Below are 17,530 nucleotides of genomic sequence, written 5' to 3' on the forward strand. Positions count from 1 at the left end.
CGGAAGCATACTTGCAAATAAAGATCAACTGTTGAATTTTTTTCTTAAACTGATGCTTAGTTGTAGTTGCAAATCAAGATTGAGTGTTGATTTTTTTTTTGTGGACTCCACGTTAGTTCATTTTGGGATTTGCTTTGATGGTTTTTTTGTGATACTTAATGGATTATTATTAAAGTTGTTTGATGGATATATTTTGATTTATAATATAAATTGTTTAGTGAATTTTTTTGTGGAGTGATGTATAATAGCTAGTGGATTTCTTAGTACAATTAAAAGGCTATTGGGATATGAGCAGGGATATTTGTGAAATTATAATTTAAATTGAATATAAAATATGGAACAAGTTTAGTGACGAATTTGTTTCGTCATTTGTACTTGTTTTATGACAAAGTGATTATTCGTCACTAATAAACTTTTTTTGTGACAAAATTTACTGCAGTTTATATATGAAAATTTTTATTTATTTTGTTGTTTGGTGACTAAAAATTTCGTCACGTATATATATATTTGTGACGAAATATATTTCGTCATCACCCATGTATGACTTTTGAAGACGAAAAATTTCGTCACTTTTACATCTAATTGTGACGAAATTATTTCCTCATCAATAATCAACATGCGTGACAAATTTATTCGTCAACTAAAGTTATAAATATGGTACTGAATAACTATTTGGTGACGAAAATAAGAATTTTTGGCGACAAAATGTTGTTTTATTGGTGACAAAAAATTATGACTTTTGAAGATGAAAAATTTCGTCATCTTTACATCTTATAGTGACGAAATTACTTCCTCATCAATGATCAACATGCGTGACAAATTTATTCGTCAACTAAAGTTATAAATATAGTACTGAATACCTATTTAGTGACGAAAATGAGAATTTTTTGCGACAAAATGTTCTTTTATTGGTGACAAAAAATTTCGTCGCTAAAGTAATTTCATTGATGACGAAATTATTTTTCGTCACGTTGGTTTTTAGTGACAAACATTCAATGACGAAACCGGTGACGAAAATATTTCGTCACAAATATCTATAGTGACGAAATTAACTCTTTGAAGACAAAAAAAATTCGTCATTCAAGACCCAACTTGTTGTAGTGGAAGCGTTAGTGGTGCAAGCGGTGAACAAATAGGTACAACCCTAACGTATAATTTTTTTTGGACAAATAATAGGATACTTATAAGTTAATAGGTTAAGATGAAAATGCCAATGTTAGAGTATCAACATCAGTCTTAACAAATTTTGAGTCAAATTATAAACAAAAATTTATTTTTGTATATACATACTATATCAGACTCTCTATTCTAAAATTTAATTTTATAAAATATTTATTTTTATGATCTATTGGATTATGCAAACAACCTGTCCAAACAACTTATAGCAACTTCTAGGAGAAGTTTTTCGAGAAAAAAAAAATAATGATGGTGTAGCAGTCGGTCGGATGACCAATATGATGCTCGGTAAATATTGTATTTCATATTCTTATATATATATATATATATGGGACAATAGTCAGTCGTCTAACAGGATGTTCAGTCACTCTTAAAGATAAATAATATAAGTTTGTATAACCTGTGAATAATACCTCCCTTGATGAAGCGAGATACTATAGCAATGGAAAATTTTGTTTTGTAATAGCTAGCATGATGAAGGATTGATTTGGAAAGTTAATTTGTTATAATATAACCCCAAAATCATAATAAAAGGACTGATATTAATATTCTTAGTAGTTTAATATATTGCAACGAAAAAACGACACTCACTTTATCGACACAAATATCAACCACCTTATCCAAGTAATTAAAAAATATTCTCCAATAAACTGTCTATAAAAACCAAAATTTAAAATTTTATATCCATGACCATAGGTGCACAATAATAATGCCAATTTAACAGTCAAAGACCCACCAAGGACATATACGTAATTTCGAAGAAGCAGGCGCATGTTCAAGTTTGGAAGGAAGGGGGTCTCCTTTGTCAACTCTTCTTCTTTCTGGTCTCTTTCCTCTGTCCTCTGCAACTAACTAATAGAGACCAAACACACAACAATGCTTTCGATTCAAACACCATACTCTTTGTCTATTGTCACACCATTTTTAGCTATTCCCAGATCGGCAAAAATCACTCCTTCAATGCCCTAAAGTTATGTTTGGATTGAGTAATTTAGAGAGAAAAGAAAAGAAATTGAGTGATATGTTTTTTTCTTATTTGTTTGAATAATTTAAGTAGAGAAAAATGAGAAGAAATTGAGAGAAACTCATTTCTTTTATAAGCCTCATTTTTAATCTTTTCAAAAGTAGAGAGATTGGGAGAGAAAAGAAACAACTATTTTTATAATACCAATTTTATCCCTATAAAAATAAAACAAATAAAATAATTGAAAATATAAAAAGATTATTTTGGTAATATAACATAAAATAATGTATTTTCTTTTCTCTTAATAAAACCTAACCAAACAAAAATAAGAGAAATTTCAATCATTTCATTTCTTCCTTATTTAAACAAAAAGGAGAAAAATCACAATTATTTTTTTTTTCTTTTCTCTTATTAGTTAAGTAGTTTTTTCTTTTCTGTCGTAAGTTCCCAACTGTAATTGATCGTACACTATCTGGAAAATTCCAAAATGGCTCTGGCAATAGCCTTCTCTGATGCGTATACATATACGCCTGTATATATATAATATTCAAACATAGATATAGATGTTCTCGATCGATCGATCTCTCTCTCTCTCCATTGTTCTCAGTTGTCTAAAACCCCCAATCTCTTCTCAAATTCTCCTCATTGTCGTTTGATCTCTCTCCATTCGTCGAAATCCAAACCCTAATTCGTCGTCCAAACATTGAAGATCGATCGCGAGTGGAATAGTTTTTGATTTCATATAATTGTATTGGTTTCTGTTTCGATTTCGAGAATGTTCAACGGGATGATGGATCCTGAATTGATGAGAGTCGCTCAGGAACAGATGAGTCGCATGTCGCCAGCTGAGTTGGCCAGAATTCAGCAACAGGTCACCCCTTTTTTGACCTCCTTTGTGTACTCGATTTGTGCTTGTCAATGTCTGGTTTTTGAGATAACACATGTGCTATTTAATGTAATTGTTATGAATACAAGATATTGGTAGGTTTTTAGCTGATAATTTGGATGAAGATAGGCTCTTCTGATGATCTCCTTTATGTACTCTATTCAATTATTCTTGTAATTTTCATTTTTTGAGAAAACCCAAATGCAATTGAATGTAATTCTTATGAATACATGATATTGGTGGTCCTTTAGCGCATAATTTGGATGAAGATACGTTCTTCTGATGACCTCCTTTGTGTGCTCCATTCAATTAAGCTTGTTATCTTTAGGATTTGAGGAAACCCATATGCATTTGAACATAATTATTATTAATACAAGATATTGGTGGTCTTTTAACTCATAAATGTGATGAAGATAGGTTCTTTCTGATGACCAGTTTGGTTTTTATTTGTGTTTAATATGAAATTACTTCAGATTGAAGGAAGAAACAGATGAAGATTGCCCCCTTTTCTTTTTTCAGTGTTTTATTTTCCCATTGAAATATTTCAGAATCATCATGAGAATATTTCTCTTTGATTTTTTTGCTTTTTTTGTTTTTGGTCTTTAGTTCGTTGGTTCATATTAATTTTTTATTTATGATAGGGCATTGGTTGGTTAGTCTTTTGTTGGGTTGGTTGGTATTGGGTTTGGATTGAAATTATGAAACTTTAAACTTTTTGACTTAATTTGTTGTTTTGATATGATAGTTTGTGATTATCATTTTCCACATAAGTACTATTCTGATTATCCATTCTCTAAAATTGAAATCTGTTGTGGATGGGAACCTAATCTACTTGAATAGGCACAACTCTAATCATCCAATTCAGAAAGTCAAAATTTTGAGCTGTACAAACTTTAGTTGTTTTGGTTTTTTTAGTTCTTACGGCTTGAATGTACTTGTACATGGTGATCAGACCTCTGTCATGCGCTTAAAATATTCTTAATTTTTTAAGGCAAATTTTATGTATTTGAGGGAATTGAATCTAGAATGTTGGCCATAATTATGTTTCCTCAAGTTCTCATATTTAAACAATTAGCCTCCAGGTGAAGTTTATACTTTGCCAACTTTTATTTTTGTAACATTAATTGTTGTTTCCACCCATCGTTTTGCTTAAATAGCATTGTGTTTGTTTTTGATAGTCATGGCACACTATTGACATTGCAGATGATGTCTAATCCTGATTTGATGAGGATGGCTTCAGAAAGCATGAAAAATATGAGGGCTGAAGACTTGAGAAATGCTGCTGAACAATTGAAGTATACTCGTCCTGAGGAGATGGTTGAGATTGGTGAGAAGATGGCTAATGCAAGCCCTGAAGAGATAGCAGCAATGCGTGCACAAGTTGATGCACAAGTCACTTATGAAATAAATGCATCTGAGATGCTGAAGAAACAGGTATGCCATCATCCCTGTGATCTAGAAATTGTACTCCAGAACTACCATCATCTGATACTGTTCCTTGTATGTGTATTTTTGATTGTCTAGTCTCCTTAACTAGGGCTCTGATTGTTCTTAATAATTTATGTGTTCCGTTTCATTAAATTTCTCTAACCTTTTAGCTTTATGAACTCCCCATGGTAATCAACATCGGCATTTTTCCCTTTTCGATGGGTTTTGGGGTAGGGGAATGGTTTTTGCCGCATAAGATGATGTATAGTGTGCCAACTAAGAAGCACAGACATGGAACATGAGTACGAACTATATACCGAGAGAACATGAAAAGGTAATTTTAAAAAATTAAGACACAACAAGATTAGGACACTGAACAAAATAGTAAATATATTTAGATTTATTGTACTAAAATAACAAAAAATCATTTGTCACATTCTTTATATTGATGAAGAAGTGTGAATAAAAACTCGTTGCACCCAAAAAACATCCATTGCACCCAAAAAAAAGTGAATAAAAAGTCTTTAATATATATTCTAAAAATTTTTATATAATGTAAGTAGGATGTTTTTAGCTTAAGAGTTTCTAAAATTAAAAATCCTAAATGAGGAGGGATTAATAGGTATAATTCGCAGTTTTTTAATCATTGGCTTTCAAATTACTTTTAAAAACATACTATGTGTTTGATATTTGTCAAAGCGACGGATCCTCTAAGTGGCCAAAAGGTGTCATGTTCTAAAATTTTTAAGAATAATAGGACATGTTGGATATGTGTCTGACGCATTTCGGAGAGTATGTGATGAGTATGGGTGTCGGTGTATACAACATGTCTGTGACATGGCACCATCTTAGAAGTGATTGTTTCTTAGTGTGCCAATGTAAGAGGGGGCTTGCTTACTTGTATGGAAACTTAGATTTCATACAGAACTTGTATAAATTTTTTTCCCCCTAAGCGCATAAATTCTTAGAAAAACACAAAAACAAAACAGAATCCTGTAATTATTCTTTATATGCTGGTGGAGAGATTGTCTAACAGTCCAGTTACACTAGGTATTGCTTACAAGGAACTGAAGTTTAAAAGCTAAGGCACGATGTTATGAACTTACCTGATTGAAGCATGCAGTTAACTTAAATTTTATAAGTGTCCTATTTTTAATTTAATATCAATTCATAGTTTTGTGAGAATATTAGACAAATTCAGAAATGGCAATGTTACAGGAGATAGATATAAGCTCACCAGTTAGGTAACTCAAATTTGCCATAGTATAGTTAGTGTTACAGGATTTACAATTTCTGTTTTTCTCTTCTTAGAAGACCTTTTCATTTAGTCTTCTTTCCGAACCACAAAATATATATCTATATATATAAGAATCACTTTCCTGCTTGTGGGTTGCTTTTTTTATTCCTATTTTGCCCTTTAGCTTGGTTGGTGAAACAATTTGGGTGGTGGCCTTTTGGAAATTATGTAAGAAATTTTAGTAGCTTTGGTTGAGAAGGTTTGTCTTGGGTTGCCTATTTTTCCCTTAGTTTGTCTTTGAATTTTTTATTTTGCCCTTTAGCTTGGTTGGTGAAATAATTGGGGTGGTGGGCTTTTGGAAATTATATAAGAAATTTTGATTCATTGTTATTAGCCCAATAGTTTAAAATGAGAGATTTTTTTGACTTTATTTATTTTTTAAAAGTGATGTTAGAGTGATTATTTGTATGGTTGTTATACTTTCAACTTTTTACTACTATATCTTCAATTTTTGTACAATTAAATACCATTCATATAAAAAAAAACCAAAATTACTTTACAGAATGCGGACTCATAACTATAACTCTTAAATACGTATAAAAAAAAGGGTTTAATTGTAACTTTTACCAACATTTTAACTATTCAAGTTTGGTTTGAAAACTTTTACGAATTTCAAAATTTATTCAAACTTTCTTCATTTAACTATTCAAATTTGGTTTGAAAACTTTTACGCATTTCAAAATTTGTTCAAACTTTATTCATTTAACTTGTTTTAATTGTTGAACGTAATATTTCATTTTTAAAATTGGTTATTCTATATGTCAAATAATTTCTTTTTTAACTTTGACATGGTTAAATTTTTGACAAAATAAAAAAACATACAAATAAGATCACATACCATATAAAATTGAAAACTGAAAGTTGAATGCTGAAAATTAAAGACTAAAAACTAAATGATAAATTTATTAAATTGAAAAGTTGGTTGTTAAAAAATTATATACTAATAAGAGCCAGTTGTGGTTTAGTATGGGGTGTTTTTTCAGTTTCCCAATTTTCCCTTTTACTTTGTATTATTTACTCATGGTGACTTGTATTTTAATTTTTCCATTTTGCCTTCTCTTTTGGTAATATTTACCACTATTGGTGGTTGTAATTTAGATGAAGGTTTATCGTAATTATGCAAAAAATCTTGGTCAGTTATGAAATATGAATATTTTATTTTAATTAAATTACAAATATACTCCGGAGGTTTGTTTAAAATATGAGTTGCTCCCATAATATTAGAAATTGCAACTACCGCTTGTTAAATTTTTTAATTTAACAGAATAATGAATAAAAAAATTTAACTACTTTCATATGCAACAATAAAATTATCAAAATTATGCATTTGAAAAATATTTCTTATATCATTAAAAGTTATTAATTAACTTGATGATTTATTTATTAACAAAATGGATCGCTTGTTATATGACTATGATTTATTTACAAAAAAAATACACTCAGGATAAGGGCCCAATGGACCACACAGTACGGTGAAGGCACAACATGGAATGCCATTGAATTAAATAAAATGAAATGAAATTATTATTTTTAATCTATTAAAACAAGCATTACCTTCAAGTCAAAAAATAAAACCAAAATTTTAAATAAAAATGTTTGAAATCCATAAAAAAATTTCACAATTAGGCCTACAATGACGTGATATGATAAGTATCAACTTTTCATTTCTTACCCAACTATTATAAGTAAATTTATGATTCTAAAATTATGAATCTTAACATTTTTCATTTAAAAAAATATAAGGGAAACATTATGATACGCACCCGCTTGAAGGGTGTGCACCATATGCACTTTGTTACATATTTTCGTGATGTGTTACGTATTTTTGTTGTAACTATAACCTATTTTTTTTTATAGGAGTCATGATAATTTGTGGTTGAGATAAAAAGTTACACGCTTTTATGATAATGTTATGTATTTTGTGGTATTGTTACAGATTTTGTGGTTTGAAAATGTTTTAATAAAAAAATATGTAACATTACTACGAAAATGAGTAACACTAAATCGTATCATTAAAAATTGTTAATTGACTTAATAATTTATTTATTTATTTAATATTGCATACAAATCAAAAAACAAGTTTTAAATTAAAATATTAAAATGCATAAAATATATAAAAATGCTTCATTTAAATTGTAATTTCTAAAATTTATAAAAAATTAAATCGTCTATGCCCCTCATAAAAGTTGTACAGAAATAATCAACTTAAATAATCTAATTAATTTATATATTTTCATACAAATTTTTTATTTTAATATTTTACCCGTGCCTTGCACGGGGCTTTTTTTTTTTTTTTACCTAGTATATATATATATATATATATTAGCGAAGTTAGTGTACCAAGAACTTGAAATATATATATTGTAAATGTGCTAGACTGTTAACTCTTGAAGTCGGATTTATTTATTTATTTTAAATAAAGCAACAAGTTCTCATCCAAATCCAGTGTCTCCCAAATCTCCTTCTCCATCTTCAATTGCAATTTATCATGCATTTACATATGATCAGCTAAGGTGCAGAAATCACATTGCTATAGTTATGTTAAATGAGTCTGTTCAAGTGATACATTCATGTGTTTATTGATTCATAATCATAATGGCAGGGAAATGCGCTTCATAGCCAGGGCAAGTATAATGATGCGTTGCAGAAATATTTGCTTGTAAGTGTAGTGTTTGTGTCTGTTTCCATTTATATGTTTCATGTGTCAGTTTACTCTGTGCATCCTTAAGTTTTGCAATAATGAATTCTTATTTCTGTTTTCCCCCTTCTTTCTTTGTTCTTAAACATTTTTAGGCAAAGAAGAACCTGAAAAGCATTCCAACCTCCAAAGGCAGAACCATCTTATTGGCTTGCTCTCTTAACATGATGTCATGTTACTTGAAAACAACGCAGTATGATGAGTGCATAAAAGAAGGCACCGAGGTATTGGCAAGTCATTTTTCTGCTGGTTTCAGTATGAATGTGATCAAATTTTGTCTGATCAGGATGTCTCAACTTAATTGTTTTAAAGTTAAAACTTGCAGTAGAGCAAGAGTTTCGTATGTATACAAATACAATAGGAGAACAAAAAAGTATTTTGGTGTTTATCATTTATGTTTTGAGTGTTGGATGCATGAAGATCAGTACAACTGTTTGCTTTTTATAAGGAAAAAGAATCAATTACATGTTTGTATGATTTCAGGTATTGGCACGTGATGCTAAGAATGTCAAAGCTCTTTATCGGAGGGGTCAAGCTTATAAAGAATTAGGACAATTAGAAGTGAGTATCCATGAGCTTGTATGACTTTTTGCAGTGGTTGCAGAACTCTGCTTCTTTATATTGTTACGCAGTTATCTGACTGCTTGCTGGTATTTCTAATCACTTGTTTGAAATATGCTAGGATGCGGTCTCTGATTTGAGTAAAGCACATGAAGTTTCTCCTGAGGATGAAACCATTGCAGACATCTTAAGGTATGGAAATCGTAGTTGGTGTCTGAGGATTTTTCAACCCATGCCATACATATGTTGCTTGAATGGCAGGGCCTCTTTTGTTTGAGCCATATGCAAAATGTTGCTTGAGTATATGTTTCTGATAATCCCTACCATTTACTCTATTTTTGAAAGAAAATCAAGCCATTTCTTTTCCAGGACAAAAGTTGTGTGGTTTTGTTTGTGTCCACTGTGATTAGTGCCATAACATTTAGGAAATCCAGATCGATTATCTGCAATTATTTCCTTATTTTGTACATGTAAGTTTCTCATTTGTATTCTGTGTTTACAATAATCATCTTTTCTTGTTCAGTCCAGAGTTATAATGCGACTGCTGATTGTGCTGTCAAGAGATACTAGGTGTTCCATTTGTCATATTTTGCTAATGGCTGTGAATGGATGCAGGGATGCCAGGGAAAGATTGGAGAGAGAAGGTGGTGGAAATACATCAAGAGGTATTTCGCTTTTCCTTCCTATAAGATCGTCCCTGGACAGCAAAATTTTGGGATCTGCAGAATATCCATATCTGTTTTCTTGTTGCTTTTCTTGACTTGTTACCTTTCTTGTTTAATAGGATTGGTTATTGAAGAAATAACTGAAGAAGAGCAGACTGTTTCTTCAGAGAATTGTGGAAGTTCAACTAAAGAATATTCTGTGTCACAACCACAAGAAACCAATGGCTACTCTAAGAGTCAACCTGAGATAAACACCAAGGCCCCTTCAACAAATTCAGACTATGTCCATGCTTTAAAAGATGACCCAGAAGCAAGCAGGTTTGTTTGCATCTATCAAAGAATTGTTCAAAATCTTTTTGCTTGTTTGAGTCTGAAATCTCTTTACCATGCTGTTATATTTCATTTCGTTTGTTTTGTCACATAAGTTACGTGGTCTGGATATGTCTGAACGTTTCCTATTTTTTTAGTGTTACTTCTTTTATTCTTGTGTTTTGCATTTTTAGTGGTAACTATGACTGTTATTCTTCTTTGAAAGGCATGCACAAGCATGAGCCGAAGTTTAAAAAAGAGAGGAGAAAAAAGCAAAAGAAATTGCATTTTTGGGGAAACAAAAAGAAAGAGCACAGCTGTTTCTCTTTCTTTTCTTTCCTCGTTTTTTTTTTTTTTTTTTTTTTTTTTTGAGATTATTATACTTAAGGCAATCAATGATAAATTTACCACAATTAAGTTCATTAAAAGAATATATTTCTTCTAGTCTATGAATAAAAACTTATTTCAGATCAGTCAAAAAAATAGGTAAAAGGTCATTTTTTACCATACTCATCTCTTCCCCCATTGCCCCAAACCCAAAGCCAGCCCCTCACCTCATCCCCACAACCACCGCCACACATCCCTCTTCCTTGAACATTGCAACCCACATGCATAAAGAACACAATAAAGGGGCTGATATATGTATAGAACTAGGTTTGGGTTTGTAATAGATTTGAGAATAAGTGGTCATGTACCTCATAGTATGTCTAATCGTTCTAGTGTACACAAGCTGAGAGATTACTACTTCCCGCAAATTTCTGATACAGAGTGTTATTGGCTTCAAAAATTATTTTTTTGTTGAAGCAAAGTACACTTGTTCTTTGCTTACTGTCACTATTTTTTCTTTTTATTGTTCCATGGTGGCTGCGGCGGGTGAGGGAGGGGAGGGGGATGTGACAGGGAGGAGAGAGGCAGCAGTCGCGATGACAGTCGAGGATGGGATGTGTATAGGAAAATACGACTTTTTGACTGTATAGTTGTCTGATTTGTAAATAAGTTTCTATACATTGACTTGAGAAGAAATCTTTTCATTTAATGGATTTAATTGTGATAAGTTTATCGCCTGTGCCTTCGGAATTTTCGCCTCTCCTATCTCTGGAAGTGTTCCATATTATAATATCTACTGTTTTGCATTAATTATATCATGTATCGGATTGTTTCTTGCTGCAGTGGCCAAGTTGCTAATTGTTTAATCCACATGGGCATTTCCATATTTGTACCTCTGAGCATTTTATCCAGCTATTCATATGATCAAAATGTTTCACTTAATGATCTAAACATTAATTTTAGTGATAATGGAACGGTGGAATTTTGCCAGTCCTAATGACATTCTATGAAATCTTGTAACTAATATGCAAAGTGAATATAGCTGATTATGGAGTATGATTTGCCAAATGTGGAATAACAAAATTTTGGTCTTTCTCTTGTAACAATTCAATGACCAAATATTTTTTATGTATGCAAAACAAACACACAGAGTGAGGGAGAGTACCAATATAGTGAAGTGGTATTACATCAATGCTAGGGCGAAAGACATATTCCAAGAAGTCTTGAAGCTAGGCAGGGTATTATGTTATCAAAAAATTTCAAAAAGTTTGCAGATTTGACAGCTTCCTAAAACTATTACTTTTACTGTCATTTGTGAAAACTGAATGAAATTCTCTCTCCACCATTGTCTATTGTGGGATTAGAGGTTCATGGTACCACCACGGAATACCTGCAATTCGACACAGCTTCTTGTAGTAATGCAAGCTAACTGGGCCCACAGTTGGAGCGATAATAGTAAGAGCTATATTACTCTTCCAATTTAGATGTTCTAGGAAGATTAAATATGGAAAAAAATTAGCAACATCTTTATTGATCTGCAGTAAGTTCGTCTTTGCATTCTGTTCTCTTCTTTTTTTTGCCAAGTTTGTCATTGCATTCTGTTCACTTCTTTTTTTGGCTAAGTTTGTCATTGCATTCTGTTCAATACTTGAGTTATATCATAGAGCAATTTTATCAATCCTGATTGTCCACATTTTTTGGTGCATTTCATAGATCCTTTCAGAACTTCATGTCTCGTGCCGATCCTGAAACTCTGGCTAGTATGAGTGGTGGAAAGCCTGAAGGGATATCTCCTGATATGATTAAGACTGCCTCAAATATGATCAGCAAGATGTCTCCTGAAGAACTTCAAAGAATGTTCCAAATGGCTTCTTCCTTCCAGGGAGAGAACCCACTTCTTATGAGGGGTTCCTCAGACTCAGATTTGAACAGCTTCAGACCTGGACCAGTTCCCCCTGATGCGACACCTGACATGCTCAAAATGGCAAGTGATATGATGAGTAAGATGTCACCAGAAGATATGCAGAAAATGTTTGAAGTGGCATCATCTTTGAAAGGTAAAGATTCAGGGCCGACGACTGGAGCATTACATTCTAATGTAGTTAGATCAGATACTGGATCAAAACCTGTTGATTCCTGGGAAAGTTTTAGGGGAGACCATACTGATGAAAGTAGTTCTTCTCATGGGTTTTTAAGTTCGAGAAGTGCTCCTCAATCAAGCTTCCCCAACCCAACTGCTGATCTGCAAGAGCAAATGAAAAATCAAATGAAAGATCCGGCCATGCGGCAGGTATGTGGTTTGACTGCTTATTATTTCTGTTTACATTTGTAACTATAAGATCTAATAAGAACTACGGGACGAGAGAATGATATTAACATCACTAGAAGAAGCGTCCGCTTTCCATCTGGATCTCTATCCATCTCTATCTCTTGATCCTGTTTGTCTTCCCCCATGAAAAAGCGGAAAACACCCAATCAAACACAAGTAGAAAGTCAAAAGATAGGATTTCGGGCTATGCCCATTTTTGTAGCACAATTGTCAGGAATTCAAGAAACTACAGAATTTAAACCACTTCTTGTGATTTCTAATGATTATTCCATCCCTTATGACTTATAATGATGATTCCATTACTTATGACTTTTAGAGATGAGTCCGTGTTTGCTTCACGATGAACCCTATTTAAAATTATGGGATTGTGCTTTCATTTGTTATGTGGTCTGTGGTGAAGTGATTGTTATGTAAACTTGTCTTTGATAAAAAAAAAAAATGTGAATTTCTCCTTATTTGCTTATCTAAGTGTTAATTGGTTCTAAGTTTTAATTGGTTCCATATTGGCAGATGTTCACATCAATGATGAAAAACATGAGCCCAGAAATGATGGCAAACATGGGTGAACAATTTGGATTTAAGCTTTCTCGGGAGGATGCAGAAAAAGCTCAACAAGCCATGTCATCTTTGTCACCAGATGACTTGGATAGAATGGTACTCTTCTTCCACTAATTTTACTTTGTGACTTGATAATTATATATACTGCTTGTCATGCTTGTTTTTGATCATTGATAATCTATTCTAATTTCCATTTCGAAATTGACTTTGGGTTGTCTCACTTTACATGAGATAAGTTTGATGCATTCATCCATATATGAATTTATTGAAGTTTATTCTTTTATCATAAATAATAAAATATTTGGGCAAATTACATATACACCCCTTCAGGTTTGACAAAATTACAGATACCCCCCTGAGGTTTGAGAAATTACGAATTCCCCCCTGAATGCTATATTTGCATAAGAAATTAGGGGGTAATTTGTTATGAAATATAAACCTCAGGGGGTAAATTGTTATGAAAATACAAACCTCAGGGGGCGGGATGTAATTTCCGAAACCTCAGGGGGGTATCTGTAATTTAACCAAACCTGGAGGGGTGTATATGTAATTTGCCCTAAATATTTTTGCCAGAATCATATCTCACCCCACATAACTATTATTGCCATCATGTGTTGGATTGTTGTTCATTTCAATTCTGTTTGTGATTGATCATTTATGATGTTCTTTGCTTTACACTAATGATTAATTCATAATCATGAAAGAACAATTTCCTCTAAAGTTTGCTTTTATGCTGAAATTGCTATCTGGAAAAGGGCAAAAAAAAAAAAATACAAAAATTGTTACGCATTTTCTTTTCTGCCTAAGGTCTCTGATATTTGAAATTACACATAATACCTTTGTAGTAACATGGGCAAATAAAGTATAGGAAAACACAGAAAAGAACAGCAGATTGTGCTTTTGTTTTTTTTTGAAAAAGAACAGAAAACAGAAACAGATGATTTTGAACTCTAAAAAACAATCAATCGAGCTTCTTTCACTTTTATCTCCAACCCAACCTTGATTTAAGGAAAGAAAAAACCTCAGTCAAATCTTAGGGATCATAATTTTCAGTCTCTTGCTGAAACTTCAAATTTTGCCTTGTTGGCTTCATTGAAAACATTTCAGATGGTAAGCTGTGAACTGTTATGGGTCGTATTTCTATAGGACAGCATTCTGGAGTTGTTGTGATGTTGCATGGTAATTCTTATCCATTATTATTTAGATGAAAGAGCTTTAGGAATTGATCTGATAATCTCCTATCCAGATATATGCTTGCATTTACCTAATTAGTTATTTTCAGATGTCAAAAATAAAATAAAACAAAAACTTGTGCTCTTTGAATGGTTTATGGTCCTCTCTCCTTAGGGGTTCCCAGCCTTATGAAGAATAGGTCTCTCTATCACACACTTGATAGATTGCCTCCTGTGTTCATATACCCCACCAAATCTCCTGATCTGATCTCATAAAGTTACTGCCCGAGTCTTGGGTAACCAATTATGAGAACACTTTTAACCAAACTAGTGCAATCCACTAATCATGTATTCTCACAGCTCATGCTGATGGAACAAATGGTTGACATATCTTTTCCCAAAGAATCTCAAACCCTACTCGTGCCTTGTTTCCAACTGAGATCAATATGATCAGCCCAGTAATTCAGACAGATAAACAAATTCCCATCCACATAAAATTATAGTTAACATGAGCTCCCCTTGGTCTTGAGTTGGGAATTGGGACCTTGATAATGTTTAATGAGCACATTTGCAAGGGCTTAGAACCAAAAAATTTATGCATGTAGCCTGAAGATCAATTTTGATGGCTGCTTGTATTGGATTGAGCTTATTGTTATGGTGTTATGTCCTTAATCTACAGTATATGCTAAAGCTCTATGCATTCCGAGCATGACCCCCTTTTTTCTTTCTTCTTTTAAATAAATGATGTTCATAAATGATGTTCCAGATGCGGTGGGCTGATAGGCTCCAGAGAGGAGTGGAAGTTGCGAAGAAGACAAAAAATTGGCTACTGGGGAAACCTGGTATGGTTCTGGCTATATTTATGCTCATTTTAGCAATCATCCTTCACCGGCTAGGCTACATTGGAAGTTAAAGTGGGATCTCAGTGCACCAGAATGAGGTGTCAACCTAATTTTTACCTTTGGAAGTAATCAGATCAGAGGTTCAGAGGTTCGGTATGCAGATTAGATGACAAGATAGCTGGTGGAGATGTGTTTAGTGGGTGAAAGACTTCTTCGGCTAAGTGTTTTTGTATTGATGTTAGTTGTAATGAATTTGTTTGATTGTTTTGCACACTTACGCTCTTGTAATAAGAGTTTGCTATGGGAGTTCAATAATGTACCTTTTAGAACATTCGTAAGGGAACCCTAACTTTGTCAATGATACTAGTAATACTACTGGAGCCATATGATGTTGCATAGTATGTTTAGGAACATTCATGGGGTGAAACTATACACATAAAAAGTTAAAATTATTATTATTATTATTATTATTATTATTTTTATACAAGATTTAGACCATTTTAGACTAGACGGACTCAAAAAATAAAACTTTTTGACACTAAAAAAAATTTACTAAACAAAAAAGGAAAAAAGATAAGGTGATTTTTTTAATGGTTGCCAAACAAATGGTGGACAAAAAAAGAGTAAATTACAAATACACTTTTTGAGGTTTGCTTAAAATACTGATTTTTTTTTATAGTTTGAAAAATTGTAAATATCTTGTTATTAGAATTTTTTATTTAACAAAATTAATTAAAAAAATAAAATTTATAAGTGCTCTCTTATACGATAATTAAATTACTTAAATTATTAATTGAAATATATTTTTAATATTATTAAAAATTATTAATTGATTTGATAATTTATTAATAAAAAAGAATGAAATTAGAAACTACAGTGGTGAAATGTAACTTTCAAATCACAAGAGGTAATTTTGTATTTTAATCAAATCTCGGAGGGTGTATTTGTAATTTATCCACAAAATAAAGATATCCAAGGTATGGTATCACTGTTCAAGATTGCTTGTCCTCGTTTGACATTTGGCTAAAATTGTTTAAAAAAAATATTATAAATGGTCATATTATTTTTTATTTTATTTTTTTACATATTTTTTTCATAAAAAGTTTAAAAATTAATTAAAATAGTTAATTTTTAAAAGATGCATTCAGAGTCGCTTGGCATCCAGAATGGTCACTGGAAGATATGTTTTCAAGGTGAAATTTCTTAATGGGGTGGTGTATTTAGAATCTGTTTGTTTCTTTTTAAATTATAGGACAAATTACCTGCACTCTCTTGATTTAGTTAAATTAAAGATTTCTTTGAGATTTTAAAAATTATGTCTCACCTCTCAAAATTTATATTCGCATAACAATTTACTCTCTATCGTGAAGTAAACGTTAGAAATTGTTGACAGAAACATGCTGACATCACGAAAACGAAAATAGATATTGATAGACGATATTGCCCTTGATATCTTTCCAAAGTACTAAACAATCTGGTTTAACCTGAAATCTCTTTGATAAACTAACAAAATTTACAAAAGAATTACGTTAGATGGAAAAAGAAATTAAGGCTCCATTGTTTTAGTTTTTGAATCATGATTTGAGTTTTGAATTGTATTTTGAATTTGGAGTTTTTAAAATGAGTTTTGAAAAAAGAAAAGTTGTTTGGTTATGAGTTTTAAAAAGAGTTTTAAGTTATATTTTGAATTTTGAGTTGTAATTTGAATTTTTTTGAGTTTATCTTTTAAAATATTTAAAAAATTTCTTAATTTTATTTTTTTAGGGTAAATATTTTTTATTTATTTTTAATGTGCTATGTACTTACTACATTCATACACTGTATTTTTTAAAATATTTTTTATTTTAAATATATAATTTTTATTTTTAATATTTTTAATTTTTAAATATTTTATTTTATTTTTTGAATATTTTTTTATTTTTTTAAAATTTTTAAATTTTTTAGATCACTCATATATATATATATATATATCTAAATCATAATAAATTATTTGGCCAATACTTAAAAAATAAAAAAATATATTTTTCAAAAAAATAAAAAATATTTTTCTTCAAACAAAAAAATAAATATTTTGTGAAAAAATAATAAATAAATAATAATTTAAAGAACAAATTAAAAAATATTTTTTTTTGAACTTTTTTTAAATGGGATTTTTATTGATAAGTCCAATTTAGAAGTGTTTTAACCCAAGAAGTTCATGAAGGAACTTTTTAACCCATTTAGTCCCATGTATGTATAGTTTTATTCCATAAAGTCCATTTTCTTGATTTACACTATTTTTCTTGGACACTTATGCCCTTATATTTAATTTTGATACC

General features: G+C 31.3%; 1 protein-coding gene across 1 annotated transcript; it reads left to right on the plus strand.

Moving 5' to 3' along the window:
• Positions 1-1,982: 1,982 nt before the first annotated feature.
• On the plus strand, positions 1,983-15,596 carry LOC114271658 (outer envelope protein 61). Its single transcript, XM_028213264.2, has 11 exons — positions 1,983-3,011; positions 4,230-4,460; positions 8,354-8,410; positions 8,545-8,673; positions 8,933-9,010; positions 9,132-9,202; positions 9,626-9,675; positions 9,795-9,993; positions 12,025-12,601; positions 13,151-13,294; positions 15,137-15,596. The coding sequence occupies exons 1-11, from the start codon at positions 2,916-2,918 to the stop codon at positions 15,281-15,283; spliced, it is 1,779 nt and encodes a 592-aa protein (XP_028069065.2). The 5' UTR covers positions 1,983-2,915; the 3' UTR covers positions 15,284-15,596.
• Positions 15,597-17,530: the final 1,934 nt, after the last annotated feature.

This window comes from Camellia sinensis, chromosome 14 (assembly GCF_055761805.1).
Source record: "Camellia sinensis isolate YWXY chromosome 14, ASM5576180v1, whole genome shotgun sequence".
NCBI lineage: Eukaryota > Viridiplantae > Streptophyta > Magnoliopsida > Ericales > Theaceae > Camellia > Camellia sinensis.

Bases quoted from the DNA above. Each gene is read 5' to 3' on its own strand.
- LOC114271658 (XM_028213264.2), top strand. From the start codon at position 2,916: ATGTTCAACGGGATGATGGATCCTGAATTGATGAGAGTCGCTCAGGAA. The intron at 8,411-8,544 runs GTAAGTGTAGTG...AAACATTTTTAG, and splicing joins CGTTGCAGAAATATTTGCTT to GCAAAGAAGAACCTGAAAAG. The intron at 9,994-12,024 runs GTTTGTTTGCAT...TGCATTTCATAG, and splicing joins GATGACCCAGAAGCAAGCAG to ATCCTTTCAGAACTTCATGT.